This window comes from Drosophila miranda (genome assembly GCF_003369915.1).
Source record: "Drosophila miranda strain MSH22 chromosome Y unlocalized genomic scaffold, D.miranda_PacBio2.1 Contig_Y2_pilon, whole genome shotgun sequence".
Lineage (NCBI taxonomy): Eukaryota > Metazoa > Arthropoda > Insecta > Diptera > Drosophilidae > Drosophila > Drosophila miranda.
The window spans coordinates 34,075,544-34,100,458 of NW_022881614.1; the positions used below are offsets into that span (position 1 = coordinate 34,075,544).

The window sequence follows — 24,915 nt, forward strand, 5'->3', positions numbered from 1 at the left end:
ACCAGTTATCCCTTACCCAAAACTCTAATGGGACTGAGAAGTTTTATGGGTTTATGTGGATGGTATCGTAAATTCGTACCAAATTTCGCTTCGCTCTCTGCTCCATTAACGGACGTCATGACCACCAAACGGAAATTCACTTTGACGGATGAAGCGGTAAAAGCTTTTGACGCCTTGAAGCAATGTCTCTGTGAAGCCCCGGTACTGAGAAGTCCAGATTTTACAAAACCTTTCTACATTCATTGCAACGCCAGCAAAACAGGAGTGGGAGTGGGACTTAAAAACGGATAAGGGATTTGTGTACCGTCGCGCTGAACATCTGACCGGAGAACAAGTTCACGACGAGTACGCTTGGAAGCTGTGGATACCAAAGATAATGGTTCCCGACGTGCTTGCGCGCGCTCACGACAATTCGTTAGCGTCCCACGGAGGAATCCACAAGACTATTGAACGCATAAGGCGACATTATTTCTGGCCTGGTCTAGTATCCGACATAAAAGCACACATCAATGCTTGTCTCGTGTGTAAGACGACCAAAGCCCCGAATTATGTTCTTCGACCTCCGTTAGGGAAAGCGCCGGAGAGTCAGCGGTTCTTTCAAAGACTGTTCGTGGATTTCCTGGGACCTTATCCCAGGTCGAGAGGCGGAAACATAGGCATTTTTATCGTACTGGACCACTTCTCGAAATACATCTTCCTGAAGCCCGTCAAGAAAATAAGCGCTGACGTGGTGGTTAAGTATCTCGAAACTGAATTATTCATGGCGTTTGGTGTTCCCGAAACAATCGTATCTGATAATGGATCCCAGCTCCGATCCGAAACGTTTCGAAAGCTTTTAAGTCGGTTTGAAATAACACACACTTTAACGGCCGTGCATTCACCGCAAGCGAACGCCTCTGAGCGTGTGAACCGGTCAGTGATTAGCGGGATCAGGGCGTACCTACGAACCGATCAGAAGGATTGGGACGAGCACCTAAGTCGCATTTCATGTGCGCTAAGATCCGCGTCTCATGCTAGTATAGGGACTACCCCGTACTACATGGTGTTTGGCCAGCATATGGTCACCGCCGGGTCGACATATTCGCTACTCAGGAAATTAAAGTTACTAGACGATCGATCCTTGGTATTCAACAGACCCGACTCGCTTGAAATCATACGCAAGGGCGCCTGTGTACAAATGCAGAAGATGCACGATCAAAACGAGAAGCGATACAACCTGCGCTCAAGACAAGTAGATTTCGCCGTAGGTCAGGAAGTGTTCCGGAGGAACTTCAAGCAAAGCTGCTTCCAAACAGGGTACAGTGCCAAATTCGGACAAGCGTTTGTGAAGGCTCGAGTTCGAAGAAAGCTTGGCGGTGCGTATTATGAATTGGAAGACTTGCAAGGACGATCTTTGGGGAACTACCACGCAAAGGACATACGACAATGATAAGTCGCTTCATGCGGTATCAGCCTAGGAGATGTAACCACCCCTAGTCTGATCTGGTGGGGGGGCTTTGTAGCGGGCCTGAAGCGACGTAGAAGAAGTCGATAGGTTTGGCGGGAAGGATTAATCGGCTAAGATTTGAAAGAAAAATTGAAAGTCAAGACCATGATATCGATCTCGGGGCCAGGGATGCATGCTGCCACCCTTTGACAGGCACAGGGTTACTTTGACCTGTTAACAGGCGCAGGGTTACTTTGACCTGTTAACGCGCAGAGATGCTTTGGACATCTGACAGGCCATGTCAAATTCCTTTTCCGGTTAAAGATCTCGTTGAGAACGGGTGTGGGCGCAAACGAATCTTTTGTAAGAAGTGCCATCATAGGAAAATTCCATTGTGAAACAACTCGACACGGTACGGAAAAGACATACCTTTCGGTTGATCGCGATATTTTGGGTGAGTGCGATTGGAAAAATCCACAGAACAGGTTTTCATCTGATTTTCTGCAGCTCACGCAACCGCTGATTCTCTTGCTCGTACAAGTGGAGTGACGGGGCGACAGATCCTGCTCGGAGGAAAGACGCCACAGCTCAAAGACCGGACGGTCTTTCGCTTATTGCGTGGGGCAGCGACCCACGCCATTTAAACGCACCCCATCGTCCAGTCGCCGGCTAAGTAAGCCGCAGAGCGCAGTCAGCCGGGGGCTGGAATAAGCAAACGCCTTCCCGCTTGGGACCCTTCGCCTGCGAGGAGCACCCTAGACAGGGTTAAACAGCAGCGCGCGCCAAGGCGCGTGAAGAAGAAGCAGGAGCAAATCAGGGATGCTGCAATGCTAAAGCCACCTGCGGCCTTCGTTTTCTCGGTTGCCCGAGCGCAGACCATGCTGCAGTGATGAAGCCAACTGCGGCCATCGTCTTCCTGGTTGCCCAATCGTCGGCCAAACAGAGGCAGAATTCTCCGCCTTCGGCTGTCCTCTTCGCCCCGACTCTGTCCAGGATTCCACTTCCAGCAGCTTCAGGGAGCACAGTTCACCAAATCATAGGGTTCAGCGGAGGCTAGCCTCGTCTATTACCATCCTAATGTTTAAAGTATAAAAATCTCACAAAATTTGTATATTCATGAAGAATAATTATCAGCCAACCTCATTAACGTTCAAGTTCCCCCTGGGAGTTCGGGAAATGTGTTCAGAATTTGCAGTTATAAGTATTGTTAAGACATCGCTAGTTCAATTCATTTTCGTTACACATTCGTTAAACTCATATCATGCTTAAGCAATCTTTACAAATATTCACAAGCTATTGTTGTCAGTTAAGTTCGGATTGAATTGTCAGGGAGAAAATTCCCCCAAAAGTTCTGTGGCTCCACATACAAGGTGTAGGTCGAAGTTGGGAATTCTGAGTTGTAGCAAGAGATAGAGTCTTCGTACTGTAAACCACCTTTCCGAATTAACGCTTGTTTTCAGCCTACGCCGGAAGATCGATCTTTCGTCGTTGGAAATTGAACAGTGAGTGAGTAAGCATACCTTCCAAAAGTTGAAATGTACGTAGTTTTGAAAACCAACTGATCCTTGCCCAACCTCGCGAATTTGAAACCTCTGGCCCCTGCCTATTGAGGCTTTGCCTTGAGCGATCTGATCGTTGGCTAATTAGGGACGCCATCTGCATCCAGTCATCGACTGAACTCCGCATAGGATCTCACGTTTTGTCAGCCAGACCGCCTCTTTGATTTTCGACTCATTCCGAAGTTAAAAGATTTAATGATTTTTCCACATTTGTGCGAAAAGCGAAAGTAACGAACTTAAAGTATTCAATGATTTTCCCATGTTATGCGAAAAGCGAAATTTATGAATATAATTAGAATTTAACTCGAATTACAGTCTTATTATATATATACTCAATACATTATCAAATATCTTTATATACCCAACCATTACGAATCACCTATTTTTAGTAGTTATTAAGATCATTTACTATGTTGCCATATCGGATTTAATTTTTGTGTTGAGGAAATAATGTTGAAGTTTAGATAAAAGAACAAAATGGACTCAATGCTAGCTCGCGCGTTTTCGTAAAAGGTCAAAAGGGGTCATCGAAGAACGGCTATTCCGTGAGGATGACCAAAGGCAGGGGGGGTGCAGACTCCGCATAACATCTGCGGACATATACACCGATGTCTCTCCGTTTTCCTTGGTTCTCACTTCCCTTTCCTCTTTATCCTTCTTTCCTTTCGCTTCCCTCTCTCTTCCTGTTCTCTATCCTCTTTAGCTTCGTATCTTCTTCTCGTCAAATCTACCGTTCTAGCACAAGTCGCAGCACGCTAAATTCTGGCAATATTATTGGTAATTGAAGCGTCGAGTCTGGGTTGATCTGAGGGAGCAACAACTCCACCCCCAAAGCCGACGAGCTAGAGCCGGATGATTATTAGCGTGCCCAGCTCTCTCAAATCGTAACGCCCGTTTTCGAACAGGACTCGTTGCACGTTACAATACTTAGACGACATCATTATATTTTCCACTTCATTGAAAGAACACCTGTTGTCACTAAGGAGAGTATTTGGAAAGTTGAGAGACGCCAACTTAAAGCTACAAATGGATAAGTGTGAATTCCTGAAGAAAGAAACGGAATTCCTAGGCCATGTAGTAACACCTAACGGCATAGTTCCTAATCCAAAGAAAATATCTGCCATAATAAACTTCCCAATACCCAATACAACCACAAAAATAAAATCATTCATAGGTTTATGTGGATTCTATAGGAAATTCATTCCCAACTTCTCTAATATAGCAAAACCTATGACACTCAAATTAAAGAAACGAGCAGTCATAGACCCAACAGAGGAAAAATACGTCGAGGCCTTCGAAAAATTGAAAGTACTTATCACCTCAGACCCCATCCTCGCATTCCCAGATTTCAACAGAATGTTCACGGTAACAACCGATGCAAGTAACATTGCATTAGGAGCAGTGTTGTCGCAAGACCACAAACCAATCTGTTATGCAAGTAGAACCTTAAACGAACACGAAATCAATTATTCAGCAATAGAAAAGGAATTACTAGCTATAGTTTGGGCAACTAAGTATTTCAGATCATACCTGTTTGGTAGAACGTTTGAGATATTAAGTGATCACAAACCCTTGATTTGGTTGAATAACCTCAAGGAACCAAATATGAAGCTACAACGATGGAAGATCAAATTAAATGAATTTGACTTCAAAATAAAATATTTACCCGGAAAGGAGAACCATGTAGCCGATGCGCTATCAAGAGTAAAGATTAACGAAAACCTACTCGGGGAAACCATTAATAGTGATTGTGCAACGGTCCATAGCGCGCAAGAAGATAATACAAATAATATTCCACTTACAGAGAGACCAATCAATTACTATAATAGGCAAATAGAACTGATTAAAGGTAATGAGGATAAGGTAGAAACATCCCACTATTTCCACAAGATACTGATAAAAATCACATATACCGAAATGACAGAATCATTAGCAAAAGATATAATAAAGGAATATGTGTGTACCAAAAAGAGTGCACTATATTTCCATAACGAAGTAGACTTCCCACTGTTCCAAAGGGCATTCCTGGAGATAATCAGTCCAAATCACTTCACTAAACTGATTAAATCCAGTACCAAACTCATAAATATTCCGAACTACTCCGAATTCAAAGAACAAATATTGAAGAATCATAAAGAGCTACTTCACCCAGGTATCGAAAAGACCACTAATTGGTTTAAAGGAAAATTCTACTACCCCGATTATCAAAAGTTAATCCAAAATATTATCAATGAATGTCCTACGTGCAACGTTGCTAAAACAGAGCATCGTAACACCAATCTAACCTTCGAAATCACCCCTGAAATACAAAATATCAGAGAAAAGTATGTCATGGATTTCTATTTGGTAGGCAATCAACAATTTCTATCATGCATTGATGTATATTCTAAATTCGCTACCCTTGTAGAAGTTAAGAGTCGTGACTGGTTAGAAACCAAGAGAGCCATCATAAAAGTCTTTAACGAAATGGGCAAGCAACAGGGAATTAAAGCCGACAAAGATTCAGCCTTTATGTGCGCAGCATTGCAAGCATGGTTGAATGCGGAAAATGTGAAAATCGAAATCACTACCAGTAAAAACGGAGTTTCTGATGTAGAACGACTACATAAAACGATCAATGAAAAATTAAGAATCATTTCAAGTGAGGATAACATAGAAAACAAGCTCACAAAATTCGAGTTAATTCTATACACTTATAACCATAAAACGGTTCATAATACTACAAAAAGATCCCCAGCTGATATCTTCCTGTACGCCGGACTACCAGATTATAACAGTCAACTGAATAAAGTTAGGAAGATCAATCATTTGAATAACGATAGAAACGACTTTGAAGTAGACACACGCTACAAGAATGCACCCCTAGTTAAAACAAAAACAACTAACCCGTTCAAAAGAACAGGGGAAATTAGGCAGGTAGACGAAAAGCACTTTGAAGAGAAAAATAGAGGGAGGAAAATCACCCCCACTATAAAACGAAATTCAAAAGAAAGAAAAAATCTAATAAAAGTAAATACGATAATTGCAGAGTACCCGAAGAGAGTACTGGGAATCCGGAGCTACAACATGATTAAGATTATAATCTTACTAATGTTCACCGTCCTACAGTCTTCCGGACAGAATATAGAGATAGATCCCATCAACTCAAGGAATGGATATCTCATATTCAAAACAAATACCATTAACAAGAACAGATGAAACATATCAGAGTTTACTAGAACAGGCAACCCAATTTAATAACGAAATCCAAGTTCAATACTTAGTCGAGAAATGCAACGTGAATTCAACGGCATCAAAATAGCCAAAAGAAACAAAAGAGGCCTTATAATTGCAGTAGGCACAGTATATAAATATCTATTTGGAACATTAGATCAAGATGATAAAGTCGAATTAGAAGGGAAAATAAACAATCTGGCTAGCCACAGTGTTCAAGCTAACGAATTAAACTTAGTAATTCAAGCAGTAAATTCTGGCATAGAAGTTGTCAATAAATTAAACAGGGATAATGATAGAAATAAGCTAGAGATATTAATATTTAACCTTCAACATTTTACAGAGTACATAGAGGATATTGAATTAGGCATGCAGCTAACAATATTGGTGATCTTTAATCCAAAATTATTGAGGCAGGATTACCTGAAACACATCGATTCAGAGAAATTATTAAATATCAAAACATCTACCTGGTTGAAAACAGACACTAACGAACTACTAATAATTTCCAACATCCCACGAGAGATCAGAAATATTCCTATACTTAAAATTGTCCCATATCCAGATGAAGATAATAACATCCTCACTGACCTAACGCAAAACAATTATTAGTTTCTAGAAAACGAGGTATATGAAAAAGAATCAAAACGAAAAATAAATGACGAATGTATTTCAGGAATAGTCAAACAAGTAGAAACAAAATGTCCATACACCAAAGCACACCAAAACTTTCAAATAAGTTTCATAGAACCCAATATATTGTTAACTTGGAAATTACCAAAAACCATATTAAACCAAGATTGCCTAAACCAAGAAATAAAAGTAGAAGGTAACGCATTAATAAAAATACATAATTGCAGTGTACAGTTAAACGAATTCTTAATATCCAACTCCATACCAGAATTTGCACAAAGCATCTACATCAACAATAACGTAACAAAAATTAAACCATTGTCTTATTTGCAAACCAAAGAAATCGTAATAGAAAATACGCGATTAAATAATGTATTACATGTAAGCTTAATACTACTATTTGTCATAATCATAATAGGATTAAGCTACAAATTGTTTAATCTAAGTAAAAGCAATAAGCCTAAAACCGACCCGCACATAGAAACACCTTCAGACGAAGACGAGGAATCCCCAGCAGGCACAGTTTTAGACGCACCTGAACTATATCCAAGGATAATCGCCTGAGGACAGGCTTAAATCTAACAATGGGGGAGTGACATATCTATAGTCCATGCTCCGCATACCCTTGTCTATGTCTATTACCCTGCACCCACAATACTAAAAAAAATACGACACCCTCAGCTTCGAACCCTCATAAACAATCTTACGCTCGAAATGGACTACGCGTAGCCGATTGCAGGCAATGTAAACAAACACCATAAACTGGAAGTTGAACATAAAACAATAGATGCCGCCCTAGAATCCAGCCGCACTAGAATCCAGCCGCACCAGAATCACGCCACTCTTCAGAGATCAATTACGAATCGATTCTCAAGAATCACACCATCCTAGCTGACCAATCAGAGGCCCTATTCTCAGCCACCCCCAAGTAATGCAACACCGATCATACGCAGCGGAAGCCTTTCATCAAAAGCCGCCTTTCCCACATATCGATCGAGTCACGAACTCCATCTCCGAAGCCGAAGTCGAAGCCAACGCCTCCGAATCCAAATCCGAATCCCAAACCGAGCATCATAATATAAATAGTCTGCATCTAAGAAGCCAACTCAGTTCTGTTCAAGACAAACGTCAATCGCGACACCGTCGGAGAATTCAACCAAAGTTAATTCCGTTCAAGACTTCAGACCTCAGTCATCGTCGGGGAAATAACTAATCAATGTACGCTAAAGCTTAAGTGAAGAATAAAACCTTTTTTAAAACGTAAACTGAAGTGTCGCATATTTAATTATATATATATATATATATATATATATATATAGTTTATTTAGTGAATGGCTGGGTGGGAATTCTTTTGGCTGGGGATGGGGATTGGCAAATTATGCAAATGTCTGGGCCATTAGCATAAAGTGATTTTGATGAGGCACCCACCAAAAGTGGACTTTATGTTTCGCTACACTGCTGCCCGCTCTGGACACTGATTAGGGTTATGGTCTAGAGTGGATTCCCCCCCACCCAACTTTCCGTTCCAGCCGCCGTCCCCCGGCGTTTTGGCCAAACAGTTTTCATGGTCAACATGGACCTTCTCTTCGAACGACTCCTTTTTCGCTCTCGTATTCAGCAACTTGCTTTTCACTGGCGTATTTGAGAAGAGTGATAGAAGAGTGCTATGGAGCATCAAAGGGTTTGAGTGTAACTTTTGTTTTGGCTTAGAGTCCGTGACGTCAGAGCCCAATCGAGGACATCCTCCTGCTAAAACGAAACAGGGCTCGTTCCCTTGTTCCCTGGCCAAAAGGATAACATGACAAACTAGTTACGTGCATAAATTATATATATTATATGCCCCATCGCTATATACCCACCGCCCAGGTGGATGTCGCCACCCCCACACCCGCCTTGGGCCCATACGACTATGATGGATGAATATTTTGTGATGATGATGATGTTATGCATAAATATGGCCGTTCCGTTCCTGTTCGCGTTCCGAGGAAGGTGGCTCTGGGGCGTACGAAGCAGCGTGTTAAAGGAAAATGCAATAAGTTAATGATATCAACAGTGGGCCAGGCCATAGCCAACTGGAACCCCACCTCATTCTCGTCTTTATCCTAATCCTAGTTAAGTGTTTTTGGGCGAGGGAGTGTCTGTGTGTGTGTGTGTGTGTGTGTGGCAGTATCCTAATGAACCTAAAACTAATACCAGACCCAGGGCGACATTATGCGACACTAAAAGCGTTCCTCTGGCAAACAGAGCCCCATCAGGGAGAGGGGCGGGTGGCTAAAAGGACTTGTTACAAGCCACGATAAGGACCTCCACTCGTCTAAATTGTCGACGCATGCACGAATGTCCTTCTCTGCTTTTGACAATAATTGTTTGCCCGCTGTTCAATTCCTTTTTTTTGCCACATTTGTCCATGTCTCTTCTGTTGAGTGTGTCATGCTTTGTTAACCCATTGGTTTGGGTGGGTGCTAGGGTTCGGTAATGGTCAAGCAAGATTTATATGCATCACCATTCCGGCATAAGCCACAAAAACTAAAAACACAATTTCAATTTGCAGCTTTTTTTGGGAACAATTTTATTTGGATAATGTGGATGCAACCTAGTGATACAATTAGACAAACCGATTGTCTGTCGTTAATTTTGTTGCTTTCTGCCGCATGCAGCACGTGACGTCCTCCGCCCACGGGCAATGCCGGGCCATACATCATCTGTCAGCTGGCATTCCATCTATCCAGCCCGTCCAGTGATGGAATAGGGAGACAAACGCTAATTGCATTTCAATATACTGGACCCCCAACGATTCGATCCGATTCCGATGTGTGTGGGAGGCCAGATAATGGACTTAAGTGCACGAATAATAGCCTACGACAAAAGCGGCACACGGCACACGACACACGGGCCCGGTTACGGATACGGATGCGAGTAGGAGACACGGGAACACCAGCTATGCCAGGGGGCAACGACACACATACATACTCGTACATATGGCAAACCGAAATGTCACATCCGTTTTTATGGGACTCGGCGTGGCAGGGACGGGAAGCACGAAAAATTCCAACTTATACTTCGCTACACTGAGAGAAAACGAAATAGTGCTTGAGGGGAAGCATCACTCGTGAACCCTACTGATACACCTGGCATTCCCTTCCATTCTGCCATTGAATTCTATTGAATGTGTGGAATTTTGCACTTCAGTAGGACTTTAAATAGCAGTAGATTCTATGCATTCACCTTCGAGTTTATTGGCCGCAAACGATTTAGGAGGAAAACGCAGTCTGACAGCTGTCATATGACGTGGATACCGCACGCCACCACGCGATGGGTGTCTCTGAATAGCCGCAAGGTGAGGCAAGGCCGCGGGGGAACAGCATGCAGATTTGCTTGGGGACACATGTACATATATACATAAATTGGTAATCGACTCGACTCGTCAGTGTCGGTATGGAGGCGTCAACAAAGGAAAGTTTGAGGCGGGACCCACTTCACCCGAGAGGAAACCCAAGACGAAACGAAATACAAGACGAAATACATACGAGCCACGTCTGTGTCTGTGCGACAGATGACAGCCGGTAAAGGAATGCAAATTGCCGACAATGTCGTAAGCAAATTTGTTGCACTTTCAGGGCAACTTGAAAGTCGAGCGAGCGTTCCGGGAACTTGCAACATTTTTCCGTTTCGTGCAACAACTTTCTAGAAAAGATCGATGGAACAATGCGAATTAGGTTTCATAATTTTACCACTTGAAGTCTGTCTTTTCAGAAGGTGTGGCTTCTGCCAATTACCACACATAAAAGCTGAAATAACGAGTAGATTGTATTGGGAGTTGGAGAAATTAAACGTGAAGGGATAGAGCAGAGAATCCTTGTAGAAAACTGCAAGCAATAAATTACACTTTATGGCAGACGGATGGCCAAGGGTCAGCGGTAGTCGACAACAAAGTGCACGGATAGACACCATACATATATTGTTCGGTATATCCAATCATAAATTTAGGTACGAGTGTGTCTGCTAGTGTGTCCTATAAAGCAGAAGGAAAATGCAGCCGCAGAATAAACAAATAAATATTTACAACATTCGATTTGATAGACTGGTAGAGGGGGCGGGCGGGTACGGCGGGCAAATTAGCTGCTGGAAAATGGCATGCTGGAAAACTTGAGTTTCATAATAAACCGAATGATTGGTTTTCCCTCACTAGCGTCATGAGTGTGTGTCTGTGTGTGATAGTGTATGCATCTGGCTGTGTATGTGTTTAAGAAAATTCTCGCAAATTATTCGTGTAGAAAAGTGGCAACATATTTGAAAAATTTTCCAATTAATGCCAGAGCTATTAATAATTTATTAGCTTCTTTAAACTCTGGCACACATTTACGGTTCCATTTTCGTGGGGCAAGGACCCTGGGGGGATGGGCCCCCATTGAAAGGGTAGGGCGGGACCTGTGGCAGTAGTGTGCGTGTGTGTGTTCGCATTTTAGTGCTTGGCTATAACGTCAATCCCAACTTTGGTAATTTCAATATAAATTAGGTTTACGTACTATTTGGCCTGGGTAGTACAAGTGAGCAGAATAACGATGAACGATAAACGAAGAGCAAAGTATGTAAATACTACAAATATATACGCACAAGTAGCTTAAGCAATGAATTTGTATATTCAGAATGATTGAGAACAGAGTTTTAATAGATTCAAAATAATAGAATATGATGGAGAATAAAGGCTTTGAACAAGCCCAAATGTGCATCAACACAAAGACAGCTATGCACCAAAGTATATACATATGTACATGTATGTAGAGTCCCGTTATTTTAAGCTCAGCCCTACTGAGAGCGCTTTGACGCCATGCTTGATGAGAGAGAGAAGAACGAAGTTGGCTGTTGTACTAAGCCTAACAAGACCCGAAAAGAGAGCGCGTACCGGTTGCGGACTAGCCTGTTTAATTTCATCAGGTTCGTATTTGTGAGAGACGTCTCCGCCAAGGATGGGCGCATTAATATTGGTGTTGTAATTACTGAGAGAACAAGATAATGAACCAATTGCGAGAGCATATACGGGCATGGCGTGAGAGGAGCAAAGCTCGTAGATCAGCAGATAAGACAATCGCGACCGCAACTGGCGGCTCAACGAAATGCACGGCAACAACAGTGTACGGTTTCGTGCTAACAGCTATCGCAGCCCTTTTTGCAGCCCCTTTAACAGGATCTTTTGTGCTCAATTTTGCTTTTAATGCACTCAAAACGGTGCACCTGAAATGGACAACGCAAAAGTAAGTGATATGTAGATATGAAAATTCCCATATCTTGGATGAAATGCAGTAGAGTCGACTAAGGCAGATGACTACTTTATAGTCCCCGAGAATTACGAGTATCATCAGTTGGTTGATGGTTTAAGCTCATTAAACAGTAGGTCCTGTTCTTGAATATTATATATGTTACATACGATAACGAAAGGCTTGACACTCTTTTATAGGTTTAAACTCGCTTCGTACATATATTTGCATTTTACAGAGCCGCAAGATATTTGAGAAATTGTAATACAAATAATCGAAACTGATTGGTATGCTTAGTACTAATAGTACCCTATAGATATGCACATCAATACCATACACAGTGCATAAATGAAAATACGAGTATTAATGGCCTAGAGCTTTGTTTGTTGTGCCACCAATCGCGTGGGTTAATTGGGCTGCCATTTGTTTATCAAAATAAAAGCAGGCTCAGAGCTTAAATGTGCACACAAAAACTGTAAAAGCCGAGCACATGTGCGTGTGCACCGCACGGAAAAACACAAACAGGGGCAGCACTAGCACTACCGGCAGTAGCTGTGGCACTGCCACTGGCAGCTGCATGTCAGTTATTCAATTAAAAAAGACCTTCAACAACTTTATCCGAAATATAAAGAAAGACGAGCCAAGAGCCCATAAAATTTGCCTCAATAGCAAAAAATGAAAATTGTATTAGAACAGAAGGCCCCAAGGCCGAAGAGGGGGCTAACCGAACATAGAAGCAAAGTTTTCCCATCGCGTAGGCAGAACTCTATAAAGGGAAATTATGAAATTCCCAAAAACCCGGAAAAAACTGCCGGAGAGGGAAAGTTGTGTAACAGTTCTCTGGGCGACACTTTAAGACTGCTCCTTTTGTTTAGGCCAATAGAAAATCGTCTTTAGTCGTTGGAGCATTATAGATCCATAGAAAGTGTTGCTCTCCAGAGTATTGCCTGCCCTTCTGACTATTGACTGTCCATTGTTCTGGCAAATCCTGAAGCTTTTCGATGATGCGGTACAAATATTCCCGGAAAATTGTACGCAGATATGATCTTCTAAGACTCATCATACCTGGCCTGCTTAGCTCTGTGCCTCTTCCCGGTGCCACGCCCACCGTAGGGGGTTCTGGGTAAAGTCTATTGTTGACAGCATTGTGTGCCTGTGCCTGTTCCTGTTATATCCTTCGGTTCAGGCCCAGTGATTATTCAGCTTATGATTTGAATGCAGAGTCTTGGATACAGCTTCTAGATTTGGGTTCGGTGCCACGCCCTCGCCAGCGCCCCAATTTCCCACTGCTGCCGGTGCCGGGCCCCCGTCCTCTCCTGGTGCACACTACTGCACTGCTGTTGCCAATTGTTGCCATTTCCCGTGCCCAATACATTGAAGCGTCCGTTTCCAACGTTTGCCGGAAGTTTGCTCCGCTTGGCTGGGATTACATTTTCCTGCTTACTTGCCTTGTTTTCGTCTTCTTCTGTTTCTTCTCCTTCTTCTTCTGCTGGCCTCAGTTTTGTCCAGATAACCATTCTGTGAGGAAGAGCAGAAGCAGAAGGAGGGGCACAGGAACATCTCCTCTCGTTCCCATTCCCGTTCTCGTTCGACAACTGTTATGTAAATGCATTTTCATGTTTCGGCTCTGGCTTATCCTTAAAGTCTATAAATACGAGCATCGCAGCATCCTCGTATTAAAAAGTAAAACGAAGAATTTCTTTCATTTTATTCGTTTACGAGAGAACAATTTCTCGACATTCTTTAGTCCTATTGACGCTGCCGCTTCTGGATTCCTGACTTATCCGTTTCCATGCAAACGATATCACTGGCTGTATCCTTACAAAAGTCTCTCCATCTTGTTGCGCAGCACTTAGCACCCTAATCGTTTTGTTTTAATGCGATAAGAACCATTGTTTTCTTAATTTGAAGAAATGATTTCTTGTCGAGGGTATCTTTAGCTGCGGGACTCGAGTCCGTTCTAATCCGCTGCTGGTGAGCTTTGCATGTAGAGAAAGTGCTAATAAAAATATACAAATTTGTACATCAAATTTGTTAAATTTTATGGCCCAAAAAATGGACAAACAATTCCCAGCAGCCCCATTCCGAAGTAAAGCCATGGGGGCCTCTAAGCTCTCGCCCACTGCCTGAAAGTGCATATTCCCATCTACGGGATACTTAAATTCATAGGAAGTCCCCTTTAAATGCCTGAAATCCGACCGATTAAGGTCCTGTTCATTAGCATGCGATGGCCCATCCTTGGGCCATCCAGCAGGGAGGGGCGGGCGGCGTCTGGCGTCAGCAAATGAAATTATTTTTAATGCGTTTGCAAATGCACTCAAACGCAGGCGAACGGAAGCATCCACCATCCACCGTCCACGTCCACGTCCACCCACAGGCACAATCATAAATTGTTAATTAATGCGTGAACAGTTTTCCCCCGATCTGCACCGCCCAGCCACCCCAAGGGGCTACCACTGTGGATTGAACTGTGCATTCGTAGCGCGGACGAAGGTCACATGGCCGTCATCTAGGGGTCAAAGCGGGTTAGGGGGAGGACAGCACAAAGACTGGAAGCCAGCATCCTCCGGAAACAGCAGCAGCAGCGAATTGAGGAGCCTCAGACGCAAATGGAAGGCAAACACTTGAAGCCGCAACAGGAAACGAGAGCCAAAGGAGCAGGACACTGGCGGGGTAATGGTGTGACGTGTGGCGTGTGGTGTGTCATGATGTATGCCACAGTTTTCCACGATGAAAACTCTGCTAGTTTGCTGCGTAGCAGGAGGAAAAAACTTCAGTACGCAAACACATTTTAACCTAATTTACAGTTAAACATTAAATATGTAAAGCACGTCAGTTTCTGTGTGAACGCGTTTCCCCCCTTTACCCCTTGGCAACCCACGTACTCATTTACACTAGCCCGCTGCCCCTCTCCCCCTCTCATCCGTGTGCCATGCGGTTTGTCTGTGAAAGGGTTTGTGGGTGCCTCTTGGCCAGGGCTCTGCAGGGGTCTCCCTCTCCCTCGCTCTGTGTGTGTGTGAAAAGGTTACCTTTATTAAATTGCCAATCGAAGCATGTAACTGTAAATTTGCATTGTGATGGTAACAGAGTGGCTGCGAGAGAGAGAGAGTAAATGTTACTTAGGCAGCAGCAGCAGCCACATATCTGAATCTGAGTCCTGGAACCCGAACCCCCAAACAAAGCCATACACATTTCCCATACGCACTGTTGCACGCACTTGAAAAAGGAGGCAGCACAAAGAGTGTGGGCTGGAAAGGAGTGGCAAATGGAAGGGCTGGGGTGGATTAAGTAGAAGAGGGCGGCGGTCGGCAGCCGTGCCTGACAAGCCCTAATCGAAATTACATATGCAAAAAGTTAGCAATCACGTTCGATGCTAATCAATTATTTCCCACTCAGACGTTGGGGATGAGAACTTTTCGGGGCGGGGGCCACGCCCTAAATGCATATGCGTCTTGAGTAGAATTACATATATTATTTATGATCCATTGGGTCCCGCACAGTTGGTCTCTGGGCCGTAATTAGCAGGAATCATCAGCACCCAGTAGCAGCCCCAAAAGACGTGCTGAATTGAGTTAAGGAAGTTTCGCCAGCAAGCAAGTCGAAAGAAATTGTAGATTAGAGTACAGACGCTTTTTATACCCTATACCCTGGACAATCTATGAATACTTTGGCAGATACATATGTATATGTAGGATATAGTATCTTTGTATCCAGAGCTGTAGCTTTAGTCCAAAGGCGTTACGTAAGGAGAGTAGAGGGAGGAGAGAGGGGCGGCATAGGATGAACCATTGACCCTGGGTAGCGACCACTCCGCCTCCTCCTCCTCCTCCTCCTCCTCCTCCTCCTCCCCCTCTCGCAGGTACACGCTCGTAAGTGCCCTGGGACCAACGCTGGTCCTGCCTCGCAACACGAGTCCAAGTGGCAGATCGTAAAGCCAATGATGTGGAGTAAGTGAGGCAGGTTTATTGAATTTCATGGCTTTGGCTGCTGCGGCACATAAATATGAAACATGATCGAGGCGGGGCACCGAATGGGGAGGCGGGAGGCATTTTGGGCGGTCACCAGGCGGTCAGCATCGCCTTCAACGACAAAGACTTACGCGTATTTGCGTAGTTTGACATTCACCATCGAATGATGAAGTGCCGCCACCTGACTGACTTCCCCAGCCCCTGGCCCCACTTGCCACACAGAAAGAGGAGTGGCGGGGAGGTCTCATCCCTCTAGGTGAGGCTTACCCCCTTTTGTACGTCAACTTAAGGCACTCAAGTGCAACTTGAAAAGTTTCCAATAAAGAACAAAAAAAGAGCAAAGGAAATGTATCGCTTCTGAGTTTGTCCCACCACACCACCACACCACCACAGCCACAGCCTAAAGCGTCCCTACCGCTGCCCCCGCCCCCTTTGTGGGCGTGGGCGTGTGCCGTGATGGAGGCGTGACCGTCGTGCGTAGCACATTTTCCGCATCAATGCGCGTTTATTTTACTGCTAAAGCCTTTCCGAATGATTGAATGAGCGCTTCTCACTTGCCACCTGCCCCCCCATTCCCACTAAACTTGCCCCCAAACTAAAGTAGCTTACGCCACGGGGCGTCTCGTTTTCATCTTATTTCTGTTTTGAGCTTTTGTCTTTGCCTTTGAATGAGAAAAACAGAGAGAAAGAAAAGCAGAACAGAACAAAACCGAACCGAACCAAATCGAAAGAAAAGATGCACATTACCTTGAAAAAATGGAAAGAAAAATCAGGTAATACTCGTAATATGATGGTGCAAATGTGCCATCCGCAAGGATGCTTCTGAAGTAGACAGTAATTAACTGAATTTCACTTGATTTACATGCATTCTATTTGAATTAATAAGCTCCTCTAGCTATCAAACAATGAAACAATCTATCGGCGTACCTATGGGGCCCAAGAGTTGGTATTTATATCAATCCTACAATTAATTAATGATATGTACACTGCACAAGTATCGAACCAGATCGATTCATACATTCTCCTGAATGCCCCATCCTTAAGGCATTGATATCCTTCTGTTATCCGAGGTATGGCTTTCATTTGGAAATATTGAATAAGGTAAACAGAAATGACTTTAAATTTAATCACAAGCTGAATATACTGGTGTCGGCATGGAATCGGTGATAGTATTTAAGAAATTAGCTTACGAATCGAATTAAATAAGCGAATGAACAGAAGCAGTGGCGGGTGCAGTGGCAGTGGCAGTGGCAATACCAAACAGCCATAAACACGACCTACTTGTGCGTTTTTCAACTTGACTGCAACGCAAAAACAGCTCCTACATCCGAGAGAGGAGAGAGAGAAGGAGAGACGGCAACAAGAACAATAAATTTATGGCTCTTAAAAATGTTTAACTCAAACTGGACTCCACCGCATACCCCGCCCCCACTTAGGCCCCACCTACGTTCTAAATGTTGGGCCATGTTTGCTGTGGTTGCTGTTGTGTCACAGATTTATGGCCAAGCCCGGCAAAAAAGGGGCCAAGAAAAGGGAAAACTTCTTCAGTTCCAGGGCCTACCAGCCCGCACAGAGCCGCCCCGGGAAGGCGAGTAAAGTTTACGATTTGCCAGGTAGTCAAATTGAATAAATGTTAAGACAATTGCTGGCAAGAGTTAACTTTTGGTCATTGCACAAAAGTGCTTATCCCATAGGTCTTAGCCGAAGTCGAACGGGGTCTTGCCTTGTGGAGCAACAATCAAACATGAGGGGTAAAACCCTACCCCAAACCCACTCCTGCCCCATCAAATGTCGGTGCGAATTTCATTAAAATAAACTTTTCCTACAAAAACGCGAGAGTACATTTTCGTTTTATTTGGCCATGGAAAAACGACAGCGAAGGAAAAAAACCGAAGCGAAATCACGGCTAAGGCAGTTTGGTCCCTTTATCCACCCCAAACCCTCAAAAGCCACCACCAGCCGAACCCTTCCTCCCTTCCCCTCCCTCTCTCTCTTTGAATTAGCTTGGTTTTTATGGTCGTCGGCGCTTTTTATGGCCACCAGAACCAGAACAGCATTTGCCTTATTTCACTCCTGAGCGCGGGATCCCTCACCTCACCTCACCACACTTCACTCTCTCCAGCTCCAGCTCCAGTCTCTCTAATTTGAATACCTGGCTGAGAATGAGAATCTGTTTGGTAATTTCTGGCGCAGCTTCTGGTTTTTGCGCTGCTCCAGAGAGGTTTCCCGATAACGTTTGCATCGCTCTTTATTGCTTTTAAATGTTTTTAGCCTCCCGCGAAAGCCTTTTGCCATAAAACCTAGACTTGGAGGAACGTTAGGGCGGGTGGGAGCGTAGAAATTTTGATATAGGAATTGTTTTTACAGCCGCAGGAAACGCTCCAAATTTCGCCTGATAGACTATCCAAACCCTTTCGACTCCCCACAATTACCCATCGGCGGGAAGGGCGAGTGGGAGGGCGGCAGGATATGCATCATGGTGCCGAGTGCACCTCCCACGCCTTCTCCTGGGCACCACGGGGCCTGACCTGCGCTACTACTTATGATGAACCGGACGTGGACAGGAGAGGACAGCGTGGAGTTCCGTGGAGTGCAGTTCAGTGCTGTGTCAAGAGCTAAGTGCCGCTTCCGGTGGTCGTTGCTCGTTGGTCCACAAAAAGCGGCAGGTCCGAGCCCGGGGCCATAAATTTGCAGGCAAAAAGGCGAAAGACTTACGCTGGTGCCCTCGCAACTTATTTGGAATGAACTGAGAGAAATTCAGAGAGATGTGTAGAAGCCTTGACTGATCTGAGAATTTCAACAAGAAAATATATCTTCCCCTAAGTATCCTTTAACTTTGAATCCCCATTCCCCCCCATTCATCCGACAACCGATAAAAAGGCAATGCCAGACGCACAAGGTGATTCCGCAAAGAGAACGCCCGAAAATAAGCTGCAGCTCGGCCCCGAGAGAGCTGTTCATGGGTCTAACAGCGGAACAGCGCTGTTAACAGCCTTGACCACAAGATCGTCAACCGCAATGTCAGACACACAAGGGAATGCTGCTGAAGAAAATGCCCGAGAATCAAAAAACAAAACACATTGCGTGAGAGAGCAGTTCATGGCTGCACCTCTAAAAGGGAAAAAGGTCTGTTAACATCCAAGACCACAGGTTAACAGTCTGTGCTAGCTCTCGGATACAGATCACTGTTAGCACTCGGAGAGTGGGATCGTGCTAGCTCTCGCAATCCGCACGGCCTTAGCTTGTAAGCTATAGCTAGATCTGTGAAAATATAACGAATATATACATACGTTTATATATGTTTATCGCTGTATGAGTCCTCCTACTTCTACAATTTTACCTACAACTTTATGGCTGCTCGATTCGGGTTTGGCTGTTGTTGAGGATATTTTCCTCAGTGTAGCCGGGATGGCACCTACTGCTACAGACGCCGTGCCAGAGTCGCCGGGGCCCCAGTTATTGTTGCAATTAATAAGGATGTCGCCAGCGGGCAAAAAGCAAGCGGCGTCTGCCGTGCGTTGCCACTTGGTCGGGCGGCAGGCAGCCACTTGTCGGGGGGCTGTCCCACTGACTTACCCCAGTATTTCTCCTGCCACAGAAGAGGGGGAGGGAAAGACCGTGAAAAGTCCTTTGCACATTACATTTGCATTGCAGTTACAAGAATTTCGCCTTTATCGCTGCAGTAGCAGCAGCAGCAACAACAATAACGAGGCAAAAGATGAACATGCAACGCAGAAGAGATGCAGGAGAAGGGCATGCCGGTAGGAGGAGCAGCAGCAGAAGAAGAACCAGAACCTAGAGGTTCTGAAGAGAATGCGACAACAATGGACACTGGGCCAGAAATCTCGTCGCCAGCGTCGCTAACAACTCGTGGCATTGCAGCTGCCAGATGTGGCAGGAATAGAGATGTGGCAGGCGGGTGGCGGGTGGCGAGGCGGGTGGTGAGGCGCAACATTTATTGTTTGAAAAGCCTTGTTTATTATTTTACTTGCAGTTCTTTCTGTTGCCATCTTCAGCTCCAACAGGAGCATGACGCAGGGGCAGGGGAAGGGGCAGGAGCAGCAAGGACTCTTTATGATTCACTCGGTAGCTCCTTTTTGGTCGAGGACATTTTGTAAATAGCAATGCCGTGCCCCGGCACAGAGGCTTGTCTTGGCTTGGCCTGTACTGGGATTTTCTCATCGTTCTCCAGGACTCCACCTCTCCCTCTCCCGCAGTCTCTGCCCCATCTACTAGCTGCGATTTTATTCACTCTCCACGGTTTATGTGTGGCCCCTGCCCGTGCCTCTGCCGCATTCTCCTGACCCGGAACCTCCGTATAGCCCCCACACCCGGTTGCACCTCGTCCGTCACTCGTTGGAGGAGGCTGGTGCTGATGCTGCTGCTGCTCCGTCTTGGACTTGGGTCCTGGGTCCTGGGATGCGGTTTTCTTTATGTTTTTTAATGCCGTGCGCCAAAAGTCCTTTTGTTTGTACACTTGTACTTTATGTACCGAGCGAAATTTATGCGCCTCTAAGTGGATTCGTGGATTTCCATCGCTCCACCGCACCGCACCGCACCACAACACCCCACCCCATTTCTCAGTTTCCTGTTCCGGCATTTGTGCCTACCAAACAGGAAATGCAATCCTTAGCATCCATAAAACTTGTCCAAATTCTTGGGCCCCGGCCCAGGGCAAATGGGCAAAAGGGTCTCTCGGCCTTGTTCCCTCCAACGAAAGCCACAGTCTCTCCCTCAGGACGTCCCAGCATCCCAGCCAGTCCCTGCCTTCTTCTGGTTCCATCCATCCATCGAATCCAACGATTATTCGGCGCGTGTAAAGGCCGGCTGACTCCTCATCTGCGCACTTAATCGAAGAAGTTTGCACGATATTAAAGATGCCCCAAGCCCCGGCCTACGCTCGTTGAAATCCCACTGTATTGCACAAAACGGACATACAAATGGAGGCCTGTCCAAATCCTCAATTATCACGAAAACAAAACGAAACCAATTGCAGGACAGACGCGGGTGGGGGATACAATAGGACGAAAAGGTAATTTCTGTTGCTAATTGGAAATCGAGGGGAGTAAACGGCAGAAAGACATCGCGGGCGAGTGCAGCCAGATGGAAATCAAGCAGAGACACTCCTCCCACCGCCATGAAAAGGCCCCAACCGCCCATCCGTACGAACCGCTCCAAAACCGATTCGCCACGAATCGTTACACGATTCAAAAGGCATGAAAAACGAGAAGACCTCCCCCATGACCTTCACAGACTGGGCCATACTCAAAATTGATTTTAGGTATTCATTGGCAATGGGATGGGGGAGGATTTCAGGGCAGATGCTGGGTAACAGCATATTCTCATAAATTAAACATGGCCCCACACATAAACTAACGTGAACGAGGGGGAACGTTGTGAGTTGCTGCGGACACCGGAACTCTACATTTATACCCGATACTTAGTCAGTATGGCTCTCCTCCGGCAGACGCCGCTAATATTAAACGACACGACAAAGAGTGCGTGCGAGAGAGACAGAAAATCAGTCTGAGCGTGACGTCGGGCGCTGCGTGGCCACTGCAAATTGATTTCTTGCTTTTGGCTACAAAAATGATCCGATCTGATCCAGATTCAGCAATCTGATAGATATCTATCTATGATTCTGCTTTTTTAGTTTTCTCAAATGTGCAATATTGTGGATGCAACAGATTTTCGTCCTTTGTGTGGGCGGAAGGGGGTGGGGCGAAATTCTGAGATATACGTTTTATAGTGAGATCTAACAGAAGTGCGGATACCAAATTTGGTTACTCTAGCCTTAATAGTCTCTGAGATTTGTGGATGCCCCAGATTTTCGTCCTTTGCGGGGGCGGAAGGAGGTGTGGCGAAATTTGGACACGAAAGGGTCAAGGTCCGATATCACAGAAGTGTGGATACCAAATTTGGTTGCTCTGGCTCTTATAGGTTCTGAGATCCTTGAACTCATATTTTGCAATTGGCTAAACCGACCATGAAACCTGTGTGTTAGAGAGTGACAGAGCGAGAAAGAATGAAATTGTTTTCTTGATTCTGGCTATAATAATTACACGATCTGGTTGAGATTTTACACTCTAAAAGATATAGTCATGCTCTACGATTCTGCGTTTTTGGTTTTATCGTATCTTTAAAAATGTATATGCCACAGATTTTCGTCCTTTGTGGGGGCGGAAGTGGGCGGGGCGAAGTTTTGAAATATTTTTGTAGCAGTGACATATCACAGAAGTCTGGATACAAAACATCGTTGCTCTAGCTCTTATAGTCTTTGAGCACTAGGCGCTGAAGGGGACGGACAGACGGACAGACGGACAGACGGACGGACGGACGGACGGACGGACGGACGGACAGACGGACATACGGACAGACAGACAGGGCTCAATCGACTCGGCTATTGATGCTGATCAAGAATATATATACTTTATGGGGTCGGAAACGATTCCTTCTGGACGTTACACACATCCACTTTTACCACAAATCTAATATACCCCAATACTCATTTTGAGTATCGGGTATAAAAAGAAGCACTAGCCGATGGCTGATAAACACTTTGAAAATACACTGAAAATTGTCTGAAATTGAAGAGGGAAATCCGCCGATTCCCACTCATATATTTGGCTTCATCAAAAATATTAAACCAGAATGAATAAATTTCAATACTTTAAAAGCCTCTGAGATGCTTCAATCGCTCTGCTTTACCAAGCCTTTTAGCAGAATAGGTTCTACCCTCTGGAAGGGCATAAAAAAGGTCTCTCGTTCGTTGTTGCTGCTGACTTTTGGCCACAAAAACGTTGAAAATATTTGTGTTTCCACTTATTTGCATTACTGCCACGAACCGAATTACTGTCTCTCCATCTGTCTGTCTATCTGTGGGTGGATTTCAGGGCACATAAGCCCGAGCAGACTGAACCAATTCCGCTGAGCGGGTGGGAGCAGAGTGCGCTCCTTCGAAGGGGTCAAGCCAATAAATAAGTAAATACATACATACGAGTACGAGTATTTTTGAATTTTGGTTGGGGAACTGGGACAACAGTGCCTTTGCCTTCTTTTCGTTTGTACTTGTAATTCACACACATATTTTTGTAAAGGTAGGGGAATACACAGAAAAACCAGTCTAAATCGAGGAAAATGTATTTGGAATTGTATAAATTGAAATAATACTTAAGGCAGCGAAATGTGGCATCAACGAGAGTTGAAGAAACCCAATTGGGTGAAAATACCCACCCATCCAACCAGATCAGTGGCAGCCACTTCGAACTGCCCTAAGTCTTGCCTGCTGTCCAGAAAACCGATCAAGTCCGCAACTTCTAGTTTACAATCCAGAAAACCCGCACGTCCAGCGAAACTTTAGCTTAACAAGTGCTGGCAAATGGCCACCGATCCCGCCAATCTTTGTGCTTCCAGCCCAGAGGAGGCCGATAAGATAGGTAAGGCCGAGCCTAAGGAGAAGTCCAAGACGAAGCCAAAGGATAATCAGGAGCCCATGTCGTGGGACGAGCTGGAGCGCAGGCCGAGCGATGATCTGGAGCGATGATCTGGGGATGCAAAGCAATCGAAGAAGAAGCCCCTGGATAAGAACCGGCCGTCGAGGAGTCCGTTCTCCGCACACCGAAAGCAGTCGCCCCGCAGGACCATTGATTTCTCGAAGATAAAATTCTTAGATGCCAGAACGGGGCTATGGGACACCCCAACGACACCCACCGACGAGGGGGATTCATGCTCGATGATCAAGCACAATCGTCGTCCGCGGCTGAAGATCGGGCCGGTCAGATCGAAGAAGTGGTATGGGATTCCGCTGTGCGGTCGAACCGGCCTGATCATGGGCATGCCCTGTCCCTCGTCCAAGGAGACACAGCTGCGGCAGGAGCAGCTCTACCAGCAACCTGAATATCAGGATCAGCACGCACTCATGCTCCAGTCGCAGCTGCGCCAGCAGGAGGACTTTTATGACAAACAGACCATGCCCAGGACACTGCGGTTCGTACTCGGAACAGAGCCGTACGGGGTGCCCTCGAAAAAGCAGTTCCAGCGTGTGCAGAAGGGCCAGCGGTATTGCGGCAACTTTTACTACAACTAAATTCAAGGCTACTGAGCTGCAACTCAATAAATATTTGGCAATCGAAGGCTGTACTTGAGTGGAAGAACTTTCAGGTATAGGGGGGATAGATGCTTGCCAGAATTAATTTAACAGCTTAATAGATCAAACCGTATTACGGATCTGCGGTCGGTCAGATGGTTTTTCAAACTGCTTGCCTGACTGCTTTTCCTATTGCTTGTCATAGTAGGTTTCTATTAACTGCTTGCCAGAAGGGGGGGAGCAGGCCTCTGCACGCAGACACAATTAAAATCGGGGAAACGAGGGGCGGTGCAGCCAACACAGACACAGACCAAAAGGCGAAAACAGCGAAACAGCGCAATGGAAACGAGCAAATAATGAAGTGGATAAACTTTGCTGAAACATTGAGTTTTCGAACCGAAATCCAAATACAAAATTGAACAGTGGGAGGAGACAGAGAGAGGGCGACTGTAAGCCATGAGAATAGCGCAGAAGTAACGGAAAAGCAGTGGAATGAGGGGGGAATACTATTTTCCTGTATTATTCAAAGGTATCATGGCATCGTGAGGCGCGCAAAAGTGACAAAAATACAAAAGAAAATGAAAAGAAAACACCGCAAAAATAACTCCTTGAGTTTTCCCCATTTCGCCCGACCCCGAAATAAATTAAAATATAATTAAAAACGAGGGGGAACGTTGTGAGTTGCTGCGGACACCGCAACTCTACAGTTATACCCGATACTAAGTCAGTATGGCTCTCCTCCGGCAGACGCCGCTAATATTAAACGACACGACAA

At 45.0% G+C, this 24,915-nt stretch overlaps 1 protein-coding gene and 1 long non-coding RNA gene across 2 annotated transcripts; both read left to right on the forward strand.

Moving 5' to 3' along the window:
* The first annotated feature begins 500 nt into the window (after positions 1-500).
* On the forward strand, positions 501-3,477 carry LOC117193373. Its single transcript, XR_004474580.1, has 2 exons — positions 501-1,880; positions 1,934-3,477. It is a non-coding gene; the product is annotated as an uncharacterized LOC117193373 (long non-coding RNA).
* Positions 3,478-23,760: 20,283 nt separating this feature from the next.
* LOC117193805 lies at positions 23,761-24,204 on the forward strand. Its single transcript, XM_033398521.1, has one exon. The coding sequence runs from the start codon at positions 23,787-23,789 to the stop codon at positions 24,138-24,140; it is 354 nt and encodes a 117-aa protein (XP_033254412.1). The 5' UTR covers positions 23,761-23,786; the 3' UTR covers positions 24,141-24,204.
* The last annotated feature ends 711 nt before the right edge of the window (positions 24,205-24,915 follow it).